Source organism: Phalangium opilio, unplaced genomic scaffold (genome assembly GCF_054372755.1).
Source record: "Phalangium opilio isolate 3A_F unplaced genomic scaffold, DU_Popi_V2 ptg000217l_1, whole genome shotgun sequence".
NCBI classification, from domain to species: Eukaryota; Metazoa; Arthropoda; class Arachnida; order Opiliones; family Phalangiidae; genus Phalangium; species Phalangium opilio.
This window is the reverse complement of record NW_028324218.1, coordinates 9,958,001-9,983,254: the sequence shown is the minus strand read 5'-3', so window position 1 is coordinate 9,983,254 and position 25,254 is coordinate 9,958,001. Positions and strand designations below refer to the sequence as shown.

General features: G+C 33.2%; 2 protein-coding genes across 2 annotated transcripts in view; both read right to left on the bottom strand.

Annotated features, from left to right (window-relative positions):
• Positions 1-4,488, bottom strand: part of LOC149616221 (synaptotagmin-5-like) — a 44,425-nt gene extending 39,937 nt beyond the window's left edge. Inside the window, exons 1-2 of the mRNA XM_089856394.1 lie at positions 3,994-4,488; positions 1,814-1,862 (exon numbers count right to left, since the gene is read on the bottom strand). Coding sequence (XP_089712520.1) covers positions 1,814-1,822 — 9 coding nt within the window. The 5' untranslated portion in view covers positions 1,823-1,862; positions 3,994-4,488. The remainder of the gene's footprint in view (positions 1-1,813; positions 1,863-3,993) is intronic.
• Positions 4,489-5,245: 757 nt separating this feature from the next.
• Positions 5,246-11,903, bottom strand: LOC149616220 (uncharacterized). The gene is made up of 2 exons (XM_089856396.1): positions 11,209-11,903; positions 5,246-8,991 (listed from the first exon to the last, which is right to left on the bottom strand). The coding sequence occupies exon 2, from the start codon at positions 8,968-8,970 to the stop codon at positions 5,506-5,508; it is 3,465 nt and encodes a 1,154-aa protein (XP_089712522.1). The 5' UTR covers positions 8,971-8,991; positions 11,209-11,903; the 3' UTR covers positions 5,246-5,505.
• Between the last annotated feature and the right edge of the window lie 13,351 nt (positions 11,904-25,254).

The window sequence follows — 25,254 nt, the reverse complement described above, 5'->3', positions numbered from 1 at the left end:
GACTTCCAATTCGTAGTGGTTGCTGAAGAAATAGACGAGGGGCTAGTCATTCCAGTGGCGTCGCTAGGCCTTTTTTGGAGGGGCTATAGCCCCCCAAATTTCAAAGTTAGCCGTCTCAAAATAATCCGTAAACCCCACCAAAAAATTGCTCGTAGCCCGCTAAAATACTGTAGAAATATAGTATATACAAATTATAATGATAAGTTGGTTAAGTTTCATCTTTGTAGAGATGAATTTCAATATCAAACAGTTGTGGTGACTAAAGTAAACGAAAACTAAACTTAAGGCGAGTGAAATTCTTTACACAATTGTCTCATAGTCAATAACTCGGTTCCGTACTCTTTATCAATAAAAGTTTGTATATCTTACACATACACATGTTCCAATGAACCAATTATGCAAAATTTTGTTATTAATTTCCTACAACTTTCAAATAGTTTTCCCAGAAATGCCCCCAAATTTCAAACCATAGCAACGCTACTGAGTCATTCGCCAATATTTTGTACACCTGATTACTGATTTCTGAATTTTTATGTGAATGATTACTGAACGAATTCCTTGATTTCTGTGATTACGATTATTTTAGGTGATTTCCATCATCTTTACACTGATCAGTGAGCACAAATAAATAAATTTGTGCTCACTGCACCGATTTCCCGTTATTGCCGCAGATTACTTGTGATTCCTGTTTGAATTCCAATGAATTCCGGTGATTTTTTGGTGAATGCCTTGATTACCACTGGATTTTTCGTGAATTTCGATGAATGCAATGATTTTTTCTATTTATACTGATCACAATTTTTATTTTGGACTAGCTGTTACCCGCGGCGTCGCTCGCGTGTAATAAGAACTTCCATCAAAATGATACAAAGAATGGGTAGATTTAACTTATGACTAATATTTTTGTAGCACCCTAGGAGCGAAGGCACACAGCGTTGCCCGTTAGCCCGTCGGGACATTTTTTATTACTTTTCATGCAGACATTATTCCATAAAGAAGGGTTTTTAAGTTTTTGGCCGCCATTTAAAAAGATGGCAACAAATCGAACCCGAAAAACCATTCAGCCTGTCTATAGGTTGCCAGTGTACTAAATATTTGTGAAATCTGTTGAAACGCGCGTACTTTGTTGCATAGAGAAGAGATTTTACATTTCGGGGCGCCATTTTTTAAGATGGCGGCGGATTGGAAAAATCTTTCTTAGTACGCGCCTACTACTTATGAGTAACGTTCCTGCAAAGTTTCAGCCTTCTAGGGCAAGCGGTTCGGGCTGGGCGTTGATTATCAGTCAGTCTGTCAGTCAGTCAGGACTTTGATTTATATAGATATAGATTTTCGAATTCTTCGATTGATTATATTTGATTACCGAGGTGATTGCAAACGATTACTAGAAAATCGTGTGATTATTTCGGATTTTCTCAAGATTTCACGTGATTTCCAGTGATTATCGTAGATTTCTGATTACCTTTGATTACCCGCAAGAATGATTGTGATTACTGATGATTTCTAGAAATCAAGTAATCGATTTTTGCGGTTTTGAACACCTGATTATTGAAGTGACTAACCCCTCGGAAATAGGCTCATCATTTGTTACGAATGTCATATACTTTTTTTCGAGATTTCTTTATAAACAAATTTTACTAAATAATAACTAAATAAAGATAGCGCGACGTTGACGTTTTTTGAAAGGAAGTCAATAACGGTTTTGACGAACGTCATATGCTTTTTCACGATTTCGTAATAAGCATATTTTATTAAAAAATAACTAATAACAGCAGAGAGACGCTTAAATGTTTTAAAGGAAAATAAATCTTACCATTTTCATTTCGTTTCCAAGAACTCTCGTTGTGAATTTCAAGTAAATACTGCAAATAAATTGAGATATTTGTTAAATCATGGATACGTATAAATACTAACGTATTATGGATTCCCAACTAGGAACACCCTGTATATTAAACTAGAAATTGAAGAATAAATAGCTTGAAATATTCGTAAACTACTTGACATAGACCCTTTTAATAAATGAAAGGTGCAATAGTAAAAGCCTAGAGGAGAAATAATTAAACCATAACCCTTCCACCCCTCGTTAAGGGCAATATGTTCTGTACACAAATATGCTTAGGCTGATCCTTTGTCTATAGACAAAAGGTATTAAGGACCATGTAGCTCCAAACACATCCAGTTTGTTCACCCCTAATGACGAGGGAATTACAATTCTAGTGTTAAATTGTGATCTCGTGAGAATTATTTAAATGATAATTTTCTGGTACTGTACATGCAAAGTATGTATAAAATTGGAGGTGTTCCCGATGGTTTATGGTTTGTTATAGCGTCGGTTTATTTGCGTTACAATGTGTTATAGGTACTCACAAAACTATTTCTATGAACAATTTAACAGATGGATTTTAAGTAATTGTTTCGCAGTTATATAACAGGTGGATTTTAAGCAATTGCTTCGCAGAATTATTTAACAAGTGGATTTTAAGTAATTGCTTCGCAGACTTATAATTAACAGGTTAATTTTAAGCAATTTTTTCTGAACTACTTACCTGGTGGAATTAAAGAAATTTCCTATCTGAACTATTTAACAGTTGGAATTTAAGAAATTTCTTCTTAGAACTATTTCACAATATAATTAAAAAAATTTTTTCTCTGAACTATTTTGCAGGTAGATTTCAAGAAATTTCTTAACTGAACTATTTTGCAGGTGGATTTTAAGCAAATTCCTTCTATGATCTATTTTATCACGTGGATTTTAAACACTTTTTTATGTGAACAATTAAGCAGGTGGATTTTGAGCAATTCCATTTCTGAACTGAAAAATAACGTTCATATTAAAACTATGCGGCTTAAACTATACCACCATTTATTTGATACTTTCTCTTTGTGTCCTTATATTATATGAATGCCTTAAATGCTTCAAAAGAGAATAGTTCATAGGAAGTCATGTGTAAAAGAAGGCTTTTGTTCCAAATTAATACCAACTGAGATCTCCAGCTGTTGTATATTTTACGTAATTGGGTTTTCGTTAATCACCAACTGGGGTTTTGTTTCGCACCCGTGATTTCTAGAGAAAGGATTTTGATTTGGTTCGGAATTGATAATGATTCTTTGTAATATCTCTATTTTACTATACTAAATGTCTGGCCTTTTAAAAGTGAATTTAAACAAAAACACGGCTCAGTTCCAAATGTTTTTAGGAGTTGAACGAAACTGGTAATGATTGTAAATATTTAGGGTTATTTATGGTCACATAACTTGGCAAAAGAATTCGGTCTAATTGTATTAATTAAGGTATAATAATAAATGCATTGTTGAAGGTGCAGAAATGGTTTAACACAATTTAATCAGGTGCATTTTCTATAATCAAAGTGATTACCCATTAACCTGTGAAGGAACAGATTTGATAATGTACGTTTCCGAGATAACCCCCTCCCCCTATGACTAGGAAATATATTTTTACCTACTCCTGGTGACAGTGTGCTTTCTTTAAGAAGAAATTTTACAATTTTTTAATCAACTCCTACTAATACCAAAATTTTTACATAAAATTTTATGTTTTTTAAATCGTTTTATGTGATTATTTAGTGTAACTACGTCTAGGTTGCCAAAGTACATATCAATATGTATGCTTTGGCCAGTTTATATTCTGAATTGAATATAAAATGAACCAAAATACACAAAACCAAATCTCCTTTGTACTGAACAGTAATATAAAGTGAATTTATACTCAGTGGAAGACACATCAACGACTATTTATTTTTAAATTAAAATATAAATAATTAAAGGTAATAGTGGTAATTACCTACGCAAACTTGTTTTATGATTAAAACTATTAAAAACCGTCCTGACACGTGTTATTTATCAGATTGAGTTGAAAAGGACGTTTCACCTACAACTAACTTGACCAACTACACCCATTAATATAAATCAACATTCGAATTTTGAGTGACTATATTTACAATTTTTAGAACAACAACACCATTTATATCTTACCTGGAAAATATTAAGACGAATGGCAGCTATGGAGAAAGGCGGCGAGGAAACAGATGGAATCTTTTACGGGCCCGAGATGTAGTAGAAAAAAAGACGGAGCAAAGTACAGTCAGAACTGGTAATAAGTCGTTGGGTCGAAATCGTACAATATGTTGTTAGTAACACGCCTCACTTTGCCTTGGCTTGCCTTTGCCTGAGGTTGTAGCGTAGGATGATAGCTGAATCGCACGTGCACTTATCGGCGCATTTTCTGAAATAGAAACGATCGGGTTACCTTGGTAACGCGGTCACGTGGTCAGTTCGAGGCAAGATGAGCCCTTAAAGAGATAAATAACTGATGAAAAACAGGAGAATACGACATGGAATACTATAGATCATTCTCTATCCTCTACAGATAGACTCTTTCTCTGACACACATGTGACACATGTATATCCAGGTCGACCCGCACCCCAGAAATTGGCCTCTTACTATATTTGGATCTTGTATCCGATATCGTGTCGCGTTACTGGACCTTACCATACAACATATATTTTCGGTTTTTTTTTTGTTTTTTTTTTCATTATGTAGCAAGACAAGTTTTTCTATTAACTTATGGGCTTGTTTTGGAACACTAATGGTGTTGAAGCGATGCTTGTAACTGCCTTATTTGTAACCAGCTATGAGCCTTGAGGAAACGGTGTTTACAAGAAAATAGAAAGTATGCCATTGAGCCATTGTCCTGTAACCTTATAGTTTGACCTTTCTAAATTGTTTTCTGTTTGCTCAATTTAAGTTTTTTTTTAATTTTTTTAGTTCATGGGTTTTGGGTGAAATTTATTCATAAATGTAAAGATGTATTTATCTTTAATAATGATTAGAGTTAAAAGAGATGTCTTGTTATTGTATTAAATTACTTTTACACTACAACTTTTATGTTGGTTTTTTCCTTAGTACTGGACACTAACTCACAACGTAGGCTGCAATTTATAAAATTAGTTTTGTACGATTATTAAAGTTCAGTTTCCAAAAAGAGAAAATGTTTTTAATTAAAAACATGAAGTGGCTAATTCAATAAATTAAACTCTGAGAAAAAGCATCCTAAAATGCAGACTCAACTCTATGGCTCAAGAACACTATCGAGAAACCTGGACTATATGGGGTATAACCTTTTCCTTGCTAAAACCTACTGCAGAATGATGATAGTTTTTAAACTTTAATTAAATGTAGGTGCGTATGTACTTTTGAATGAAATAAAAGAAACTTATTTTTAAATGTAAAATATTTATTGTTCATACAAAATGAGTAAAAAAAGTAATAATTTCAAAACTTAAGTGATTAAAATTAATTAAAATTTAAGGAAAATTTCTTATTCGTCATTAGGAATATTATATATTTATGTGATAATGATTGTTAAGTTACAAGTAATTTGTTTCCCACAATTAATTTATTATATTATAGATTGAAAAACATTTAAGGACTTATGAAATGGACTTTTAGGTACCACATAGAAAATGTCGTATTTTTAAAGCTTTTCAATCGAAAAATACCGCTGTTGACTTAGGTTGTGACTTGAATTCCTTTCCTATGATTGAATACTTGAGTTTCTGAAACATATTCTTCTTCTTCTTCTTAACCATCATGGCTGCCATTGTATTCAAATTAACGGCCGACGTTTCGTGTTCCTCTTTTATAGCGTTCCGCATTTCGTTACCCATCTTCTTAATGGTTGGTCCGTACATTTTCAATTGATGAAGTCCACTTATGGTAGCAGTAATTTCGGAAGGCTCCAGAGCGAAGGACGATGACTGTTGCGTCGAGTTAATGTTATCTTCGAGTATTTGAATCTGAGCTAAATATTCTTGCTTTAACTTCTCAAAATGGGCAATAGCTTCTTTCTTATCGTCATGAGCGGAGGTCTTCATTTTCTCGACTTCTATCAAGTAATTTAGGTATTCTTCGATTTTATCGTTGTAAGGTGTAATAGCATTCTTTTTCAGAAACTGGGCAAATTTGGCGCAAGCTTTGGTTATCGCGTCTTGCTCGGACTCTAGATCCTTACGTCGCTTTTCGCATTCTTCTATCACCTTGCGTATGACTTTAAACGAACTTTCCTTGTTATTCAAATCATAGTTGACATTAGCATCCATTTTATTAATTGTTGTATGCACTAATTCGTAATAAACATGCATATGAAGACGCCAACTGCATGTGCATAACATGCAATTTTCCGTGCGATTCATGGCCCAGCATCGCAATAATTCGGAGCAATTAACGACTTCCGCTGTGGCTTTTAAATAGCAAGGGTTGTGACATACAGTCTTGTATTTAATTTTCTTAATGCCGTCTATGGTGAAGGCTTCGACGCAGCTTTCCGAGGTGCAAACTGTTCGCGGTTTATCGAAGGTCTTGGTTTCAAAATTCAATACAGGTACGTATAACTTTTGACTCAAAAGTGAAATATCTTCGGTGGCTCTCATTAAATTTTTCTCTTGTTCTTCAAGTAGCATGAGGTTGTGTTGAATATTCTGCGAGATATCCGCCAATGGTTTCGATAGAGAAATAACCATTTTACGACACTGGCTCAATGATACGGTTTCTGTTACCAAGTGCGGTTTTAGTTTAGTAATGTACTCCAAAAGTCGTTTCGATTCTTGAGCAGAATGTTCCCAGCTTTGTTGGAAGTTTTTGCGGTGATCATCGGAGAAGTGTATACCATTTCTTAACGCTACAAGAAATCGAAATGCCTCGCTATCGAAACAAAAGGTGTTTTGTCGTTCTAACGGTATGGTAACGTATGGTTCACTTTGTTTGATTCCATTTAGCAGGGTTTCTAAAACAGGCCAAGTATCCCCAGGTTTGTAAAATGTACCTCTTGTATTAGTGAACAAGAAAAGTATATTTTCGCTGGCGCTTTTATGCAATTGACACAGAAGACTTTTGACGCAAAACTGGAAAACTGTGCTCAATCTTGAAGAATTTGGCTTAAGCAGTACGCAGACTCCATGAATGCGATCGAAATGCGACAGAAACGATATAATATTCTCGAAATTTTTGTTGTCAAAATCAATACCACGTGTATCCCCAATTCCGGCTGTATCTATCAATTGGAACATACGATCCTCGTGACGTATTACGTATGATTTACAAGACTGAGTCGCTGATTGGCCGGTTTTAAAATCCTCATTTGTATCGTCTCCAAACGACGCTATTTTCGGTTTCATGTCGTCATCAAGTACGGTGAAGCGCGTAGGAATTAGGGCTAGCAAATCAGAATCAGAAGCTTCCTCCAGTGTAGAAAAACTGAAGTAATTAGCCAAAGAATTGATAAATGTTGATTTACCAACTCCAGTTTCACCCAGAAACAGTATGTTGATCTCTTCAATAGGGTTTAATTGGTCCAAATACGTAGTCATAACCTTTCCCAGGATAGGTTTGAATCGAGATCCATGGTTGTCTTCGTTGCATCTGAAGGTTAGTTTTAAATTAACGTTGGCTTTACCACACAAGCAGTATAGATAACCGTCATAGCCATATATAACTTCTTCGAGGCAGTCAGCGCATGACCATCGTTTCGTCTTGCTTGAAGAGTCTTTTCGATAGTCTGGTCTATAGCAGGGGCAAGTGATTTCTAGAAACGCTTTCTTTCTTGGCAATCTTGGTTCTACTTCGTCGTTTGGATCGCGTTCCATACGAACCAGGCATAAACTTAGAAACTTTTCATATTCCAAATACAAGTCTTCATTAATAAGGGAGCCATTTTGATATTGTCTTACTGCGACGTTGTAGTTGCCGTTGTTACTATCGTCGTAACGTTGTATGACGTAGAATTTGTAAGTATCGTTATTATCGTTGAATGACTCCATCAAGTTAGAGAAGAATGCGATACGGTTATGCAAATTACTTGACTGCTCATTGGTCATAACCGAAGGAAATTCAACTTCTAATACCAAGCATTTCTCATCACGCAATACAGCAAGTGGTAAACCAATTCCAACTTCCAGCTTCTTATATTCGGCACCCATTTTAGCCAATACGGAAAGAGACTCGTTGACAGGTATTTCTTTACTCGCAATTATCTCGCTGTGTCTTTTTAACTTGATATCTTTCGTTTCTTTCAAAACATCTTCGCAAACAAGAACTCCTTTGATATACTGCTTAATTTTAACATCCTCATTTACGTTGTTGTGCTCGACCAGGTAAAATACGGTGCTAAGATCGTTGTTGGCGCTATTTGATTTTCCGGTCAAAAGTTGAAGGAAGTACTGAAGGCTGAGTAACCAGTTCTCGCTGTTGGTTAATCGTGAATGATCGTGGAAGAAAAGAACGTATGATTGGACGTGTGGGAATAAGGATTCTTCCATCAGGTTTACGGTGTATTTGATGCCTCGTCGAAACATTTCTGATAACCAAATGCTTTTCTCGGATTTTGCCGGAATTTTAGGTTTATTGGATCGGGTTTGTTCGTGCCAGTGAGACGTATTTTGAGATGCGTTAGCGAATGACGTCGAACTCATCTGATTTTTATCTGTGTTTTCGAATGATTTCATGATGGCTTTAAAATCTGTCATACGTTCATCAATTACGTGCTTTTTGTCAGTAGATTGACCGTTGGATTTTCTGCGGCCATCGTTGTCTGAGGGGAATTTTGCATCCACAGTGTCAACTCCGCCATTCGTTGCTGTTGAATTAGCATTAGATTGATCGTTGGATTTTCTGCGGTCATCGTTGTCTGAGGGGAGTTTCGCATCCACAGTGGCAACACCGCCATTTGCTGCTGTTGAATTAGCATTAGATTGATCGTTGGAATTTCCGCGGTTATTGCTGTCTGAGGGGAATTTCGCATCCACAGTGTCAACTCCGCCATTCGTTGCTGTTGAATTAGCATTATCCAAGAAAGAAATTAAGTCTTCTGTGCTATTTTCGCGTGATGGTTGTTGGTTTCCTTCTGGGACTAGGGTTTTCAAAACCATTGTCTGATCTGGGTTTTGACTGTCCATATTGTTTTCTAGTGTTCAGTTCTGTAAATAATTAAATTTAACTTTAGTATAGAAACGATAGATTAATTGTAACAAGCAGTATTAATTATGAAATTCATTATTTAAATAAACTAATATTGACCGTCAGATTAAGACACTTTTTCGATTTAATCAGAACTCTATAATAAACTTTCTTCGGGAGGAAGTTCCCAATAAGCTTAAAAGCAGGAAACGTTTCGGTTTCGCCGCCGAGAGTCTCAGCGCAGTGACACAGTTTATATGACTAAGTAATATGTCCCAAAATACGTGGGCGTTGTACTTTCTACATGGTCTTTTCCCGTCTGCTCATGCTAAGGGTTCACACGGTTGTGTAGTTTGACAAGGGTCATGCAAGCGGTCCATAAATCAACAATCGCCGCGCGTGATTTGAAATGAATAATTTGTAACAACATTGTTAACTCGGCCAATTTGTTTTTTACAGGGCTAGTCGCATGGGTCGAGCTAATTTTCTTTAGAAATTCAATATCGGAAAAATGAAGTAGAAATGAAATGCCACAAATTTAAAACGTATGATTTTGCATTTCTATTTTGCAGTAATGGCTGTTTAGCTACGTATTATGAATTTTTCTGGCGTGGATTTCAAGTTGTAACTCTTATGTGATTAAAGAAAGTTGATAAGATATGTTCCATAAGCTTGTCACTGGTTACTGAGAGCGTGTCATAAAGTAACGTAGATGAGACGTGATAGGCAGGTGAGGCGCTGTCAAAGGCTTAGTACAGACTAAATAGGAAGATGGAAGTCCAACAAATCCGAGTGTGGTCAATTCTCGCTTGTCGTTCTAGAACTAACTCTCAGTAAGTCTCTAGCATTTCGATGTACAGGAAGTGAAAAATCTTTGAAACATATCTTATAAACTTATAAATTAACAGTGGTTTTTCAAATAGGCCTACTTTTTTCTTGTATCTTTCGAATGAAAACTGACTTGAGCTTGAAAGGGTTTCTTATCAGTTTATTTTTCCCAAGTTCAAATGTACCGACTGATAAACTCTAACGGATAGGGTAATTTCGGTAGAGAGTGGGATTGTTCCCCAACGTTGGGGGAAACCTTGCAAGAGAGGATACTATTTGCCCCCGGAAGGGGGGATATCACTAAGGTAAGAGATAGAGGGTTATAACGTTTCCATATATGAGAAAGAAATTACTCCATTGCCTAGAAAGCCAGCGATTGGTGAACAAAACTAAACAAGGCCTAAATTCAAAACTGCTTTTCTAGCTACAAAGACGATGTAACCGTCATGATCTTTACTAATCAATCGGCATTCGAGTCTTATCATAATTACATGCTGTAAACAAGATGTTTCACGACTTTAACATTAGTGCTAACGAAGGATGTTTATTACAGACGTCTGATTTAATTTATTAGGAATCAATATTATAGTTATAAAAATGAATCAAAGTTCATAGTCTAGGATTTCATTCTATAATAGGTATGGAGTTATTGACATAACTGGTGTAAATATTGGCTCTAACTCAGGTTAGAGGTTAATTTGTTTTAATTATTTTATTATCAAATTACTTAAAACTAATTACTTTAGACAGGGTTCGAACAACCTGGGTTTTTTTTTTTAAAAAAAACCCAGCCCAACGGGTTTTATTGTTTTTTTAAATTTAGCAGCTGAGTAAAATTCGGCAAAATTGTAGTAAATGAATTTAAAAGTCACTACTTGATTAAAACTTCAAATATTTCGAAAAAAAACCATTAAAGTTTGAACAGTAAAATATCTTAAACCATCTTTAGAAAGAAATTATTTTAACATTTAAATTGTTCAAAATTGAAGCTTTAAGTGATGGGTTTTTTTTGTAAAGTTTAAATTTTGGTGGGTTTTCTTTGGGCTGGGTTTTTCGGATTCGAACCATGATTTTAGAATTAATGTCAAAAATTGGTCCAATTAGCTAGCTGAACTTATAATTTAATATCTAACATTTCATACTGTTAAATTACACCAATATATCTTACATTACCATTTTTCAAAATTCTTAACACATTTAAAAAGTACGACAATTCAAGATTAAAAGTTATATGAAAATATTAATAAAAAAAAAATATATTTCATTGATTAATTTAAATACGAATAATGGCGTAGGAAACACATTATTCAGAGCATTTTTCTAAACGTTAAAACACCACACTTTGAAAATTACATTAAATAATATTTCCAATTAAATAAATAAAACCATATAAAAATGTAACAACTTACCAATATAATCTTAGTTTCATTGAAAATTCGTCCAGAAATCCGTTGGTAATCAAAACGCACTCAATGTCTCGTAACCAAATTAAAACTGCACTCAAAAATATAACGGAACCAATATAAGAGCAACCCGTTATCACTATTTCAACCTGCGATAACAAAACAAACTAAAACTTGCACAAATTACAAGTGTCGCCGAACAAGCGAATGACTGTATCCAAGGTTACTATACGAGACTAAAATGTCTCGAACCGAATCAGAGTTTGTTTAAGTAGCACGTTATCAAAACTAAAACTTAAAAATATTAAGAGCATCCGGTGAGTGTTATTATGAAGAAGCGATAAAATTTTAAACATCACCTCGGTTAATAAGTGAAGTAGCAAACCCAATTTTTTTTTGTTAATGTAAAACAAAAAGCTTATACTACATAAGAGTTAAACTGCAATGCTTTTTCTTTTGATACAGAAGCATGTGGTATAACGCAACATTTTATAATCCCTTCCAAATTCAGGAAATGGGAAAATTACCCTCTTAAACCGTTTGGGGAAATTACCGGTGTATTTTCATAATATGAAAGCAAGAACCGATTCATGCTCATAAGAACATACGGCACGAGATATTCTGTCCCCGTCCTAGCATACTTGGTGTATGTTCCCGTCACTTCATTCCGCCATCTATGACGGTCTGCAGCAACTATATATATATATATTATTGAAATGTATGCTTTTAGACACGTGACATAAATATTAGCAGACGAATCTTCTCAACCAAGTATGCGAGGATGGTACCAGAGGATAAAGCTATTGCCCTATGTTCTTATCAGCATGAATCCATTCTTGATAAAAGATTTAATGGAAATGATACCAAAGTTCAATAGAAATATTAAATAGTTCAAGAAAATTGACGTAAAAACTCGCGCAAAAACTTGTAGAGTTTATAAATGCTCTAAATGTGTAATTTTTGAAGTTTACACTCCTTTTGATGTTAAGATTAACACGTGCAAGTGAACAAAAAAAAGTATACACGGTGTTCAAAAAGGGTGGTAGGGCTGAAATAAAGAGGGTTCTTTGGGAAATTTTGAGTCGAAAATATTCGTTCACGTTTTGACCTAAGGGTCAACCTAAACATGTTATGATTCGAGTGTTTTTACGGATGGCGCCTTAAATTTAAGCAAGAAACATATAGACAATACTAATTTAAATAAGTTATCATCTGTAAATTAAAATTTCTTAGAATATTTTCGATTTAAAATCGCCCATAGAAAAAACCCATAATTCTTCGGTTCTACCCAAATCCCTCTTTGCAACAAGCTACAGAACGTTAACGCTGCTATAAGTTTTTAGTGAATTTCATACACCCGGAAAAAAAAAATCACCAAATATGGAGCTGTTCACTAATTACGCAACGCTAAAAACTACCATTATTCGCGTACTCCGTCTCCCTTGTAAAGTAAGTAACAAATTAAAAATAATAACAAAACCCCACCCTTTAATTACGTAACAAAAACTTTCCCCTAGCATGACAATTATTTTGGTTTAGTAGTCTATCTTCTTAACAATTATATTTGTTGGAAAGTAGACGAAACTGTATGTACTTTATATTGCCTTTTTATGGTAATAAACGCAAACTTGTGCAAGGGTAACCTTCAATGACTTGAAATTAAGTTATAATGGGGTTCATATATGCTATAATATGATTTGATAAATAACAATTTCAACGCATGCTCCCTCTCCCCCCTGTTACAATTAGTAACATGTACTCAAACGCCGTTTCCGATGTCTCGACGTTGCGCAATTCGTTAACAGCCTGTATGGAGTGACAATATTCAAATTGAATCAAGGCTTTTCTTGCCATTTCTATTATTCTGTCCATGAGTTATAGCGTAATATGGTTAAAACTACGGTTGACATCTATAAGCGTGGAATTATGAAAATATTTTCAATATTTTCAATAGTTCACTGTTTTTTTATCAATTAGTGAAAAATCCCAATAACGTATGGTTAATGAAATCAATGTTTTTGATTTTGAAATATATTCGGTTTTTATGATGTAGGCCTATAGGCATAAGGCATTGACATATTTCTATTTTTCTGTCCATGAGTCATGGCGTAATATGGTTAAAACTACGGTTGCCATTTATAAGCCTTGAATTATAAAGATAATTTGAATGTTTCACTGTTTTACATCAATTTGTGAAAAATTACAAAAACGTATGGTTAAAGAAATCAAGGTTATTGATTTTGAAATCTATTTGGTTTTTATGATGTAGAGGCATAATAAGGTATTGACATACCGTTATTATTATTATTTAGTTTCCAAGTATTCCAAAATACTCCAGACGCTTTCATTATAAGCCAAGATTTCGATGATATTAACGAACCAGTTTTCTCAGAGGTCGAAGAAGATTCCGAAATGGGTGGCATCTGTAGGACAGAAAAAAATATTCTTTAGTTTAAATATATAATCTAAATTTTCAATAAAATATTATTATTGTGTTTTTAAATAGAACTGGCAAGTGGTTCATTTAAAATTAAACGAAACATTAATTATTTCTATGTTCTATACGTTTTATTTCTAGTTAACTTTTCTACTCAAAGATGGCATAGAGGAGGTAGTATATATGAATTATTTTCGGTTATAAAACTCCCGTCTATTTTTGCGCGAACCTTAGCAGACGACATTAATTATAATTATTACTATTTTTTTTAATAAAATTCAATTCTTCTTGTAAGTTGGCATAAAACTATCGGAATTCGCTGACCGACTGAATGATAATAAACGCCCAGCCCAAACCGCCAAAGCGCTTTAACCTAAGAAGAAAGATTTTCCAATCCGCCGCCATCTTGAAAAATGGCGGCCAGAAATGCAACAGCGAATTAACAAAAGTATTCTTAGAGAGCATTTAGTTTAGTACTGAAGTCAAACCTGCCTACAAAAATTTAGCATTGTAGGTTAAATGGTTATAATCAGTCATTTCACAAATATTCATTTAGAAGATAACAAATGTTCATTACACGAAATTCTTATCCCAAAACGAGAAACTCGAGCAAATCTCGTCACGTGGGAGATAAAAACTTCATATGTTAAACTTCTGTGTTTAATTATATCCACGAAGTTCATAATTTAAACCATTTCCAGGCCTTCATATAATAGATTGAATTATTATAAGAATAAATTAGCCACCCCTGACACTCTTTGTAATTATTAACCAGCCCTAATCCGATTTTGAATATTCAAATACTATAATTTAAAAATTATGAATATAATTTAAATTATTATTAGAGTGTAGTAACCCTTTCCTCTCGGTGCTTGTAGAGTTAAAATATACTGTATTACCTTAAGCCATTTTAATTCGGTTTTTAAAACAAAACGTTCGTGATACGAAACACTAGAATTGGTAAATAATTGCATACTTCTTTTGACACAATACGTGATGAATGCTTACAGTTTATCACCACGTAGAGATGTATCTAAGTGAATAAATCCTAATTTTAAAATACCATCGTAATATTTTTCAAACGTCACAAATTAAGTATAATTTGTTTAAGGATAATAATAGAAGTTCGAACCACAATACTGGTGGTCCGTTTGGACTCCTAGGCGTTGTTTCAGCATTCCCCTTGTCAAAATGTCATATCAGTTTAAATAATTATAGTCTTATCAAAAACGGAGAGATTTAATTTTCCAAAACACTCAGAGCAACGTAGTATTCCCCTTGTTTGACTAGGCATTTTTTATTTTGGTCTATAAATTCTTGGGGTAATATTTTATTCAAATTAAGCTCCTACCGTGTATGAAAGGATGAAAGAAAAATATAGTTGGACCGGATTGCTAACACGCCAAAGGCACGCGACCGTTCAGACTTGGGATGGATTAAGGGTCAAAGTACTTTGAAGCACAATGGATTTATTTAAAGGGTTGATTGGATTCGAGACTGGGGTATGAGTATTGGTAAATTTCAATAATTATTTCGTGAAGATATAATATAGATTAGAGCCTTTCGTTATTTCGATGAAAAAGAAATATTCATTTAGTATTTCGGTAAAATATTATTTCTTAGGAACTGCTTTTAACGACAAAAACCTTTCAGTCGCAATTGCAGCTTTCAGAAAATATAATTGTCGGAATTTCGTTTCTATTCCTTAAAAAAAAATCAGTCACAGTCGCTATTTATAATTTGGTAAAAATATCAGTCGCAGTTGCTACTTTACAATGATTTGGTAAAAATATCAGTCGCAGTTGCTACTTTACAATGATTTGGTAAAAATATCATTCGTAATTGCTACTTCATAATAATTCGGTAAAAATATCATTCGTAATTGCTACTTCATAATAATTCGGTAAAAATATCATTCGTAATTGCTACTTCATAATAATTCGGTAAAAATATCATTCGTAATTGCTACTTCATAATAATTCGGTAAAATATCATTCGTAATTGCTACTTCATAATAATTCGGTAAAAATATCATTCGTAATTGCTACTTCATAATAATTCGGTAAAAATATCATTCGTAATTGCTACTTCATAATAATTCGGTAAAAATATCAGTAGCGGTTCATATTTTATAATGTTTCGATAAAAATATCCGTCGCAATTGCTGTTTCATAATAATTCGATAAAAATAAGCTTCGTAATTGCTGCTTTATGATAATTTGTTAAAAATATCATTCATAATTGCAGCTTTAAAATTATTTGGTAAAAATAACACTTTGAATCGGAGCCTTTTAATAATTCGTTTAACTTATCCCCTAAACTCGGAGCTTTTTTAAAAAATCGATCAAGATATCTTTTTAAAAACTGCAATTAAGATTTTCCCCCAAATAGAGGCCTTCAATAATTCAATTAAGATTGTTTAAAGTTTATTTTTCATGGCAAAAGACGAAGTCGCCCATCACACCAGAATTTGTCCTTCTATTGGCGGCTTTTCAAGAATTGTAGAAAATACACGAGTTGATAAAGGTAAGGTTTTCAATGATTAGGAGTCAAATTTCCTTAGTTAAAGTATGCCTACAGATGAAACCTTTACATAATTCAGTTACTGTATTTTTTCGTATCAGGTCCATCTATAATTCGGTTAAGATGTCGCTTAGAATCGTAACCATTTACTAATTCAGTTAAGATATATCTTTGAGGCCTTTTATTAATTCATATAAGACAGCCTGGTCGGTGTTTTTTTTTTTCGGTCAGAGGCTGTTAGTAAACTAATAAAGGTACCAAGGAATATACACCGTACAAGGTGTTCCAAAAATGGTGGAAGTGGAGTGGGCGATTCTGAATCGAAAATTTTCTAGGGCCACCCTAAATAAGTTAGGACAGGGATAGATTTAACTTTAGAAGTAGGAATGGAGAACAGAGTAATCTTGACGCGCGTCATAGTCCCGGACCCCCTTCAACGGAGGGGTATGAAAGAAGAGACGGGTAAAAAGGAATTACGTATTTATCGCCGTCCCCGTCAGCAACGCCATCAAAACGTAGTTTAAGTAAGCCAATAAGATAATTTAAACTGGAAATGCTAACCATTCTCAATTTCTACTTCTAAAATTAAATCTATCCCTGGTTAGGATAAGAGATTTTTAGGGATATAATGGATTAAATTACTTGATAAAAAGGGTCATCATTAAAACTCTCCAATCATAACTTAGAAATGGTGGCTCTTAGGACAAAATGACAAATCATTTTGGACTCAAAATCGCTGTTATAGAAACCACTTTATGGCACACTGTAAAAGCAAACTAAACTGAACTGAACACTTTCATGTTTTTTGCCTATAGATAATATAAAGCTTTCCAAAAATTTCTCCGAAGTAGCTATGATAAACGTCTTAATTTTTTTTTTCAAAATAAAACCCCGTTAAATGTGGTATGTTGCGGTTGCAATACTAAATGGGTTGAGGTAAAAGAGTTCCAAGCATTCCCGGCCGGCGTATGCCATCCTTAAAAGCGAGCGCTAGTTTCATAAGATCGGATCATTATCGAACCACCCATCGTAGTTATAGGTGTCCATATATTGTAAATAAAAATTCCAAACCTGTTTTTGTCATTCTAAAATTTTCTCCGAGGCGACAAAAAAATACCATACCACTATCTGAGATCTAAGAAGACACGGCTGTGGCGGCGATACTGAATTAACTGAATTTCCAATTTTGGATCGTCTATCGTTTATACACTTTAAAGTTTAATACAGGGTGTTCCCAGAAGGGTGGCAGAACCGAAGTTCAGGGGTGAACCTTTGATAAGAAACCGAAAGACAAGGCTAATTTAAAGGAAAAGTTCAGATAACATATCATTATACCAGGAATAGATGTAATTTTAGACGAAGAAATGGAGAACGGTTAGTATTTACTTCAATCCGACTCATAGTCCAGCATAGAGCCCCTCCCTCCAAAACGTAACGAAAATTTTAAATTATCTAATTGACTCAATTAAACTACGTTTTAATGACGTTGCTGACGGGGACGGCGAAAAATACGTAATTCCTTTTTACCTCTGTCATATGACCCGCCTCTTCTTACATACCCCTCCGTCCGAGACTTTGACGAGTGCCTAGATTACTGAAGTAAATATTAAGCGTTCTCCATTCCAGCTTCTAAAATTAATCTAGCCCTGATTATACCATAAAAGAACGGCCCTTTTTCTAAATAAATAAATGATCTCTTATTACAAAATAATTAGCATTGAATTAGTCTTAAAAACGACGACTACTGTGCCGCCATTTCTTTAGTGGAGTCTGCAAAGCCAGAACCTCTTACTCCAACCTTTTCCATACCTCTCTCAGCCTGTGAGAATTCAACCAATCTCGTGGGGTAAGAAGTTCGATTTAGCAGACGCCACTAAACCAATGGCGGATGGCGCAGTAGTCCTCGATAGTTTTTAAGACTAATTAAATGCTACTTATCGTATTGTAATAAGAGATCATTTATTTGTTTTGAACATTTTTCCTTTTATATTTAGAAAAAGGCCGTTCTTTTAAAGTATAATGTTTTGTTTCCTGAGCCGTTCATTTAATTGAGGGGTCATACGTAAAACACTCTAATCATAACTTGTTAACGGTGTAACGGACAAAATGTCCTTGAGTATTTATCGACTTAAATCGCCCATAAAGCGCCCTGTACTTCGGTAATACCAAACTTTTTAAAACACCCTGTATAACAGGAGTGGGCATACGTAATTAATAATGCATGTCGCGATCATTTCTAAGTTTTCAGAAACGCTTCGATAGAGAGATGGGAGAAAGTGACACCGTTCGTCAAAAGTGCACGGCTGATGTTCAAATAAAAGATTGAAAACTAAAATGCATGGGTGGGAATATAGACTCAGTTGAATTTACATAAGTTATTCCTGTTTTAAAAATTCACTGGCATAGCCTTCTGTATAAATATTGAAACAATATCACTTCGATTATTGATTAGCTAATTAAAATTATACATATATTCCAATTAATTATTTTATAAAATTCACCGACATAGTTTTTTGTAAAATACATATATATGCCTTCTCGATTATTGATTTGTTATTGGAAATTGCCAATTAGCATCTGTAGTGTTGATACGTTTCGATTATGAATGAATATCAAATATATATTGAATTTGTTGGGAAGCAAGGCTTTTCGAATACGCCTTTTCCAATCAGTGTTTCGAAGTTTCAAACCAACTGTATGTTTTAAACAATGTTTCTCAAAGGCTTTCATAAACAAAGCAAAATATTTTAATATTGAGTTGTTTTTGAAAACGCAATTTCATGAAATGTGGCATTTCACACAATCTTTTTTTGTGGAAGTTGTTTTAGAAAAGACTGTAAAATATTATATATTAAGAACTCAGTTTGATATGTCTTTCTGTGAATAAAGGTTTGGCATCGTTTAGTTTGATAAAAGCTAAATTTAAGAACAATTTGTGACGTAAGGTTTTTGTGTCTAAAGTTTTCATTAAAGTACAATAAAGGTTGTTTAAAAACTGAGTAGAATTAGAATTTTATACAACTAAGGATTAGAGATAGTTAAGAATAGTATGGGATGATTTCCATTAAAAATTAGGGATAATTAAGAAAAGTGTGGGATGATTTCCATTAAAAATTAGGGATAATTAAGAAAAGTGTGGGATGATTTCCATTAAAAATTAGGGATAATTAAGAAAAGTGTGGGATGATTTCCATTAAAAATTAGGGATAATTAAGAAAAGTGTGGGATGATTTCCATTAAAAATTAGGGATAATTAAGAAAAGTGTGGGATGATTTCCATTAAAAATTAGGGATAATTAAGAAAAGTGTGGGATGATTTCCATTAAAAATTAGGGATAATTAAGAAAAGTGTGGGATGAATCCCATTAAAAATTAGAGATAATTAAGAATAGTATGGGATGAATCCCATTAAAAATTAGGGATAATTAAGAATAGTATGGGATGAATCCCATTAAAAATTAGGGATAATTAAGAATAGTATGGGATGAATCCCATTAAAAATTAGGGATAATTAAGAATAGTATGGGATGAATCCCATTAAAAATTAGGGATAATTAAGAATAGTATGGGATGAATCCCATTAAAAATTAGGGATAATTAAGAATAGTATGGGATGAATCCCATTAAAAATTAGGGATAATTAAGAATAGTATGGGATGAATCCCATTAAAAATTAGGGATAATTAAGAATAGTATGGGATGAATCCCATTAAAAATTAGGGATAATTAAGAATAGTATGGGATGAATCCCATTAAAAATTAGGGATAATTAAGAATAGTATGGGATGAATCCCATTAAAAATTAGGGATAATTAAGAATAGTATGGGATGAATCCCATTAAAAATTAGGGATAATTAAGAATAGTATGGGATGAATCCCATTAAAAATTAGGGATAATTAAGAATAGTATGGGATGAATCCCATTAAAAATTAGGGATAATTAAGAATAGTATGGGATGAATCCCATTAAAAATTAGGGATAATTAAGAATAGTATGGGATGAATCCCATTAAAAATTAGGGATAATTAAGAATAGTATGGGATGAATCCCATTAAAAATTAGGGATAATTAAGAATAGTATGGGATGAATCCCATTAAAAATTAGGGATAATTAAGAATAGTATGGGATGAATCCCATTAAAAATTAGGGATAATTAAGAATAGTATGGGATGAATCCCATTAAAAATTAGGGATAATTAAGAATAGTATGGGATGAATCCCATTAAAAATTAGGGATAATTAAGAATAGTATGGGATGAATCCCATTAAAAATTAGGGATAATTAAGAATAGTATGGGATGAATCCCATTAAAAATTAGGGATAATTAAGAATAGTATGGGATGAATCCCATTAAAAATTAGGGATAATTAAGAATAGTATGGGATGAATCCCATTAAAAATTAGGGATAATTAAGAATAGTATGGGATGAATCCCATTAAAAATTAGGGATAATTAAGAATAGTATGGGATGAATCCCATTAAAAATTAGGGATAATTAAGAATAGTATGGGATGAATCCCATTAAAAATTAGGGATAATTAAGAATAGTATGGGATGAATCCCATTAAAAATTAGGGATAATTAAGAATAGTATGGGATGAATCCCATTAAAAATTAGGGATAATTAAGAATAGTATGGGATGAATCCCATTAAAAATTAGGGATAATTAAGAATAGTATGGGATGAATCCCATTAAAAAGTAGGGATAATTAAGAATAGTATGGGATGAATCCCATTAAAAATTAGGGATAATTAAGAATAGTATGGGATGAATCCCATTAAAAATTAGGGATAATTAAGAATAGTATGGGATGAATCCCATTAAAAATTAGGGATAATTAAGAATAGTATGGGATGAATCCCATTAAAAATTAGGGATAATTAAGAATAGTATGGGATGAATCCCATTAAAAATTAGGGATAATTAAGAATAGTATGGGATGAATCCCATTAAAAATTAGGGATAATTAAGAATAGTATGGGATGAATCCCATTAAAAATTAGGGATAATTAAGAATAGTATGGGATGAATCCCATTAAAAATTAGGGATAATTAAGAATAGTATGGGATGAATCCCATTAAAAATTAGGGATAATTAAGAATAGTATGGGATGAATCCCATTAAAAATTAGGGATAATTAAGAATAGTATGGGATGAATCCCATTAAAAATTAGGGATAATTAAGAATAGTATGGGATGAATCCCATTAAAAATTAGGGATAATTAAGAATAGTATGGGATGAATCCCATTAAAAATTAGGGATAATTAAGAATAGTATGGGATGAATCCCATTAAAAATTAGGGATAACTAAGAATAGTATGGGATGAATCCCATTAAAAATTAGGGATAACTAAGAATAGTATGGGATGAATCCCATTAAAAATTAGGGATAACTAAGAATAGTATGGGATGAATCCCATTAAAAATTAGGGATAATTAAGAATAGTATGGGATGAATCCCATTAAAAATTAGGGATAATTAAGAATAGTATGGGATGAATCCCATTAAAAATTAGGGATAATTAAGAAGAGTATGGGATGAATCCCATTAAAAATTAGGGATAATTAAGAAGAGTATGGGATGAATCCCATTAAAAATTAGGGATAATTAAGAAGAGTATGGGTTGAATCCCATTAAAAATTAGGGATAATTAAGAAGAGTATGGGATGAATCCCATTAAAAATTAGGGATAATTAAGAAGAGTATGGGATGAATCCCATTAAAAATTAGGGATAATTAAGAAGAGTATGGGATGAATTCCATTAAAAATTAGGGATAATTAAGAAGAGTATGGGATGAATCCCATTAAAAATTAGGGATAATTAAGAAGAGTATGGGATGAATCCCATTAAAAATTAGGGATAATTAAGAATAGTATGGGATGAATCCCATTAAAAATTAGGGATAATTAAGAAGAGTATGGGATGAATCCCATTAAAAATTAGGGATAATTAAGAATAGTATTTAAATTAAGGCTCTATGCTATTCGATTTCTAGTCTTTTAAGAATATTGCGTACATGTCTTTAGTTTTGCGATAATTATCGATATTAGCTATTACGATGTTGGTTCAAACAAAACTTCACAACTTTCACCAACGGGAAAACAAAATTAAGGTGAGTGTTAATATTAACATAAATTCAACATTCGCTTGCGGCAACAGCGGCCCAAAAATTGTCCCTCTTTCACTATACTAGGTGATTCGTAACTCTGTCACAGCACGCACAAAGCAAAAAAAATGATGCTTGGCGCGTGATATCAAAGAAAAATGTGTCTCGTCGAGAATTTTTAAATGCTTTTAACGACAAGCGATTTGTCAAAGTGGTGTCATCGAGCCCCGCCGCTAGGTGTTCAATTTTTCCCCAACAGCTATTTGAATTAAAAACGATTTACTGCATGTACTTAAAACATTACCCTCCGAGCTATAAGTGCTCAATCCTCCGCGTATTATTTTCGAGGTAATTTAATAAATGAAAAGAGCTCGTTAAGATCTTTTGTATTTTGTTCCACGAATATTGAATTTGCGAGTCTTGAACTCACAAAAGTTTTCAAAACAATATTTCGCACAAAGGAGATTTATCTGCAGTCAGCCGAAGCAAGACAAATTAAAATGCCACAAGTGACTAACGTCTAAATGGGTACTTAATCGATACAGCATAAACATCACTAGATGAATGTATAATATTCGTAGTTGTGGCTTGAATAGCATGTTTGAAGGTACCCGAAACGTCACTGCATAGGAATCGTGGTAGCGTCGCGACGTCGTGATTTGCAAACGGGACGTCACGTGATGCTAAACGTCACGAATGACGCAGTATCTGGTACATACACCAATTGAAGTCCCTCTACATGTTCGTTTAAACACAACATCAACGAATAGCGAGAAGAATATTGGTAGACTCAATTTTAGTACCCCTTAATAATTACCACAAACCTACCTCTACATTAATTAGCGCAAATTTTCAGTAAAAGCGATATTACATACAATACCTTCTTCGAAAGAAAATTAATTTAAGCCATTAACTTGGCATAATATAATGAGATAGTTATTTCTTATATAATAATAAAGTTCATTACTCATTTTGTAATCAAATGATTGCATAATTATTATCTATCTCACTTCAGAATAATAGAATTGTCCTTTTCGATAAGAGTGTTCGTATTATTCAGTAACTGGGCTTGGATTTGTTGTTTCAAGCACTTAAATCTACCGCAGTAGGAACTTTTACCAACACCAGGGATAGATTTAATTTTAGAAGTAGGAATGGAGAACGGTTAGTATTTACTTCAGTCCGCCTCATAGCCCAGTATACAGCCCCTCCCTCCAACACGTAACGAAAAGTTTAAATTATCTTACTGGCTAACTTAAACTACGTTTTGATGACGTTACTGACGGGGAAGGCGAAAAATACGCAATTCCTTTATTACCTCTGTCGTTATGAACCGCCTCTTCTTTCATACCCCTCCGTCCCGTGGTAGGGGGTCCGGGACTTTGACGCGCGCCCACATTACTCCGTTCTCCATTCCTACTTCTAAAATTAAATCTATCCCTGCCAACACCAATTATCATGAATAAACACTTTACTGGAAATCAATAACATACTTCATTAGCAATCTACTTCACTAAAAACTTTACAAGCCTACCTTTAAATTCAACTTTCACTTAGAAAAATCTCTGCCCAATGAAATCGTAATTAATGAATGTGTATTAATAACCCATTAAAGCATAAAAATCGATATTGATAAGAAATAACCATTACGAAAACGTTTATTGATAAACGATCTCGATAATTTTAATTACGCTTTCGTTTTAACTGCGCGTATATCAGATACCCATTAATTATTTATTAAAATTGGTGAAAAATAAATTTCTAATTAAGATTAATATTAATATTCATAACCATGGTTTTTCTTAAGCTTTATCGTAAATTTTAATGTAAAGGGAGTAATTGAATACGACCTATTAATAATAAGATCGGGAACAATGGCATAAATTTGAACTTTTTTATAATATATTTAAAAAGTATTCATTCCCAAAGGCGGTTTTAGTGAAATTAGCTGTATAAATAGTGGACAAGTTAAGCGAATGTAGTATCATCTGTCAGCAAGTATTATCCTATGGTTGACTAGCCGTAAAGGGATCCGGTGTTGCCCGTAGTAATATTTTCTTTTCTTTCCAGCCGCCATTTTAAAAGATGGCGGAGAATTGGGAACCAAAAAACCACTAAATTTGTCTATAGGATATATCAAACCATATCCTAAATTTGAGTGAAATCGGCTGAAACGCGTGGACGTTCTTTTATAATTATTAGTAATTTAATCTAGTCGGAAAAAAACAATATTTGATTCAATCCAACTTCATTACAATTGTATAACAAACTAATTATATTATTGGTTCTTAACTGATTATTGTACTAAATTTTAATGGTGATACTTGAAAGTTTATTACAATTTTACAAACAACAACTAAGATATCTAATTATTAAAAAAATTTCGGGTGGCTTTTTGATAGTATAAAAGAGGTTCATGATGAAAAGAAATATACTTTTCAGAAGCATTTAAAAATTAGTTATATATTGCAATTTGTTTCAAACCAAATGAATTAAATACTAGTAGATCTAACTGAATTTTATTACTCTCATAAAAAATTGCGATATTTTATCTATACAGGGAGTTTCTGATAAGTCTGCCATAAATTAAGGAGTATGTCTTTCGGCCGATTTTGAGTCTATAGTGTCCTATTACATTTTTCAGTCCAGGTCACTGTTTCCGAATTATTAATTTAGTATTTTTATAATTTTAGGTATGACCGCGTAATTAAATTAGCATTGTGTTTCAGTTTCTTAATTAAATTTAAGGGGTCATCCGTAAAATACTCTGGACAATCTTAACTTGAAAACAGTGGCCCGGACTAAAAATGTTATAGAAAATTTTCAACTCAAAATTTCCCAAAGAACATCTCCCTTAATTTATGGTCCTGTATAAATAAACGATGCTATTTTAGGCCTGTAGTTTGGTAAAGACTACTAAAACTTAAACACAGCGTCGATTCAAGAGAAATTTCGCAAAAACTTCGCAATTTC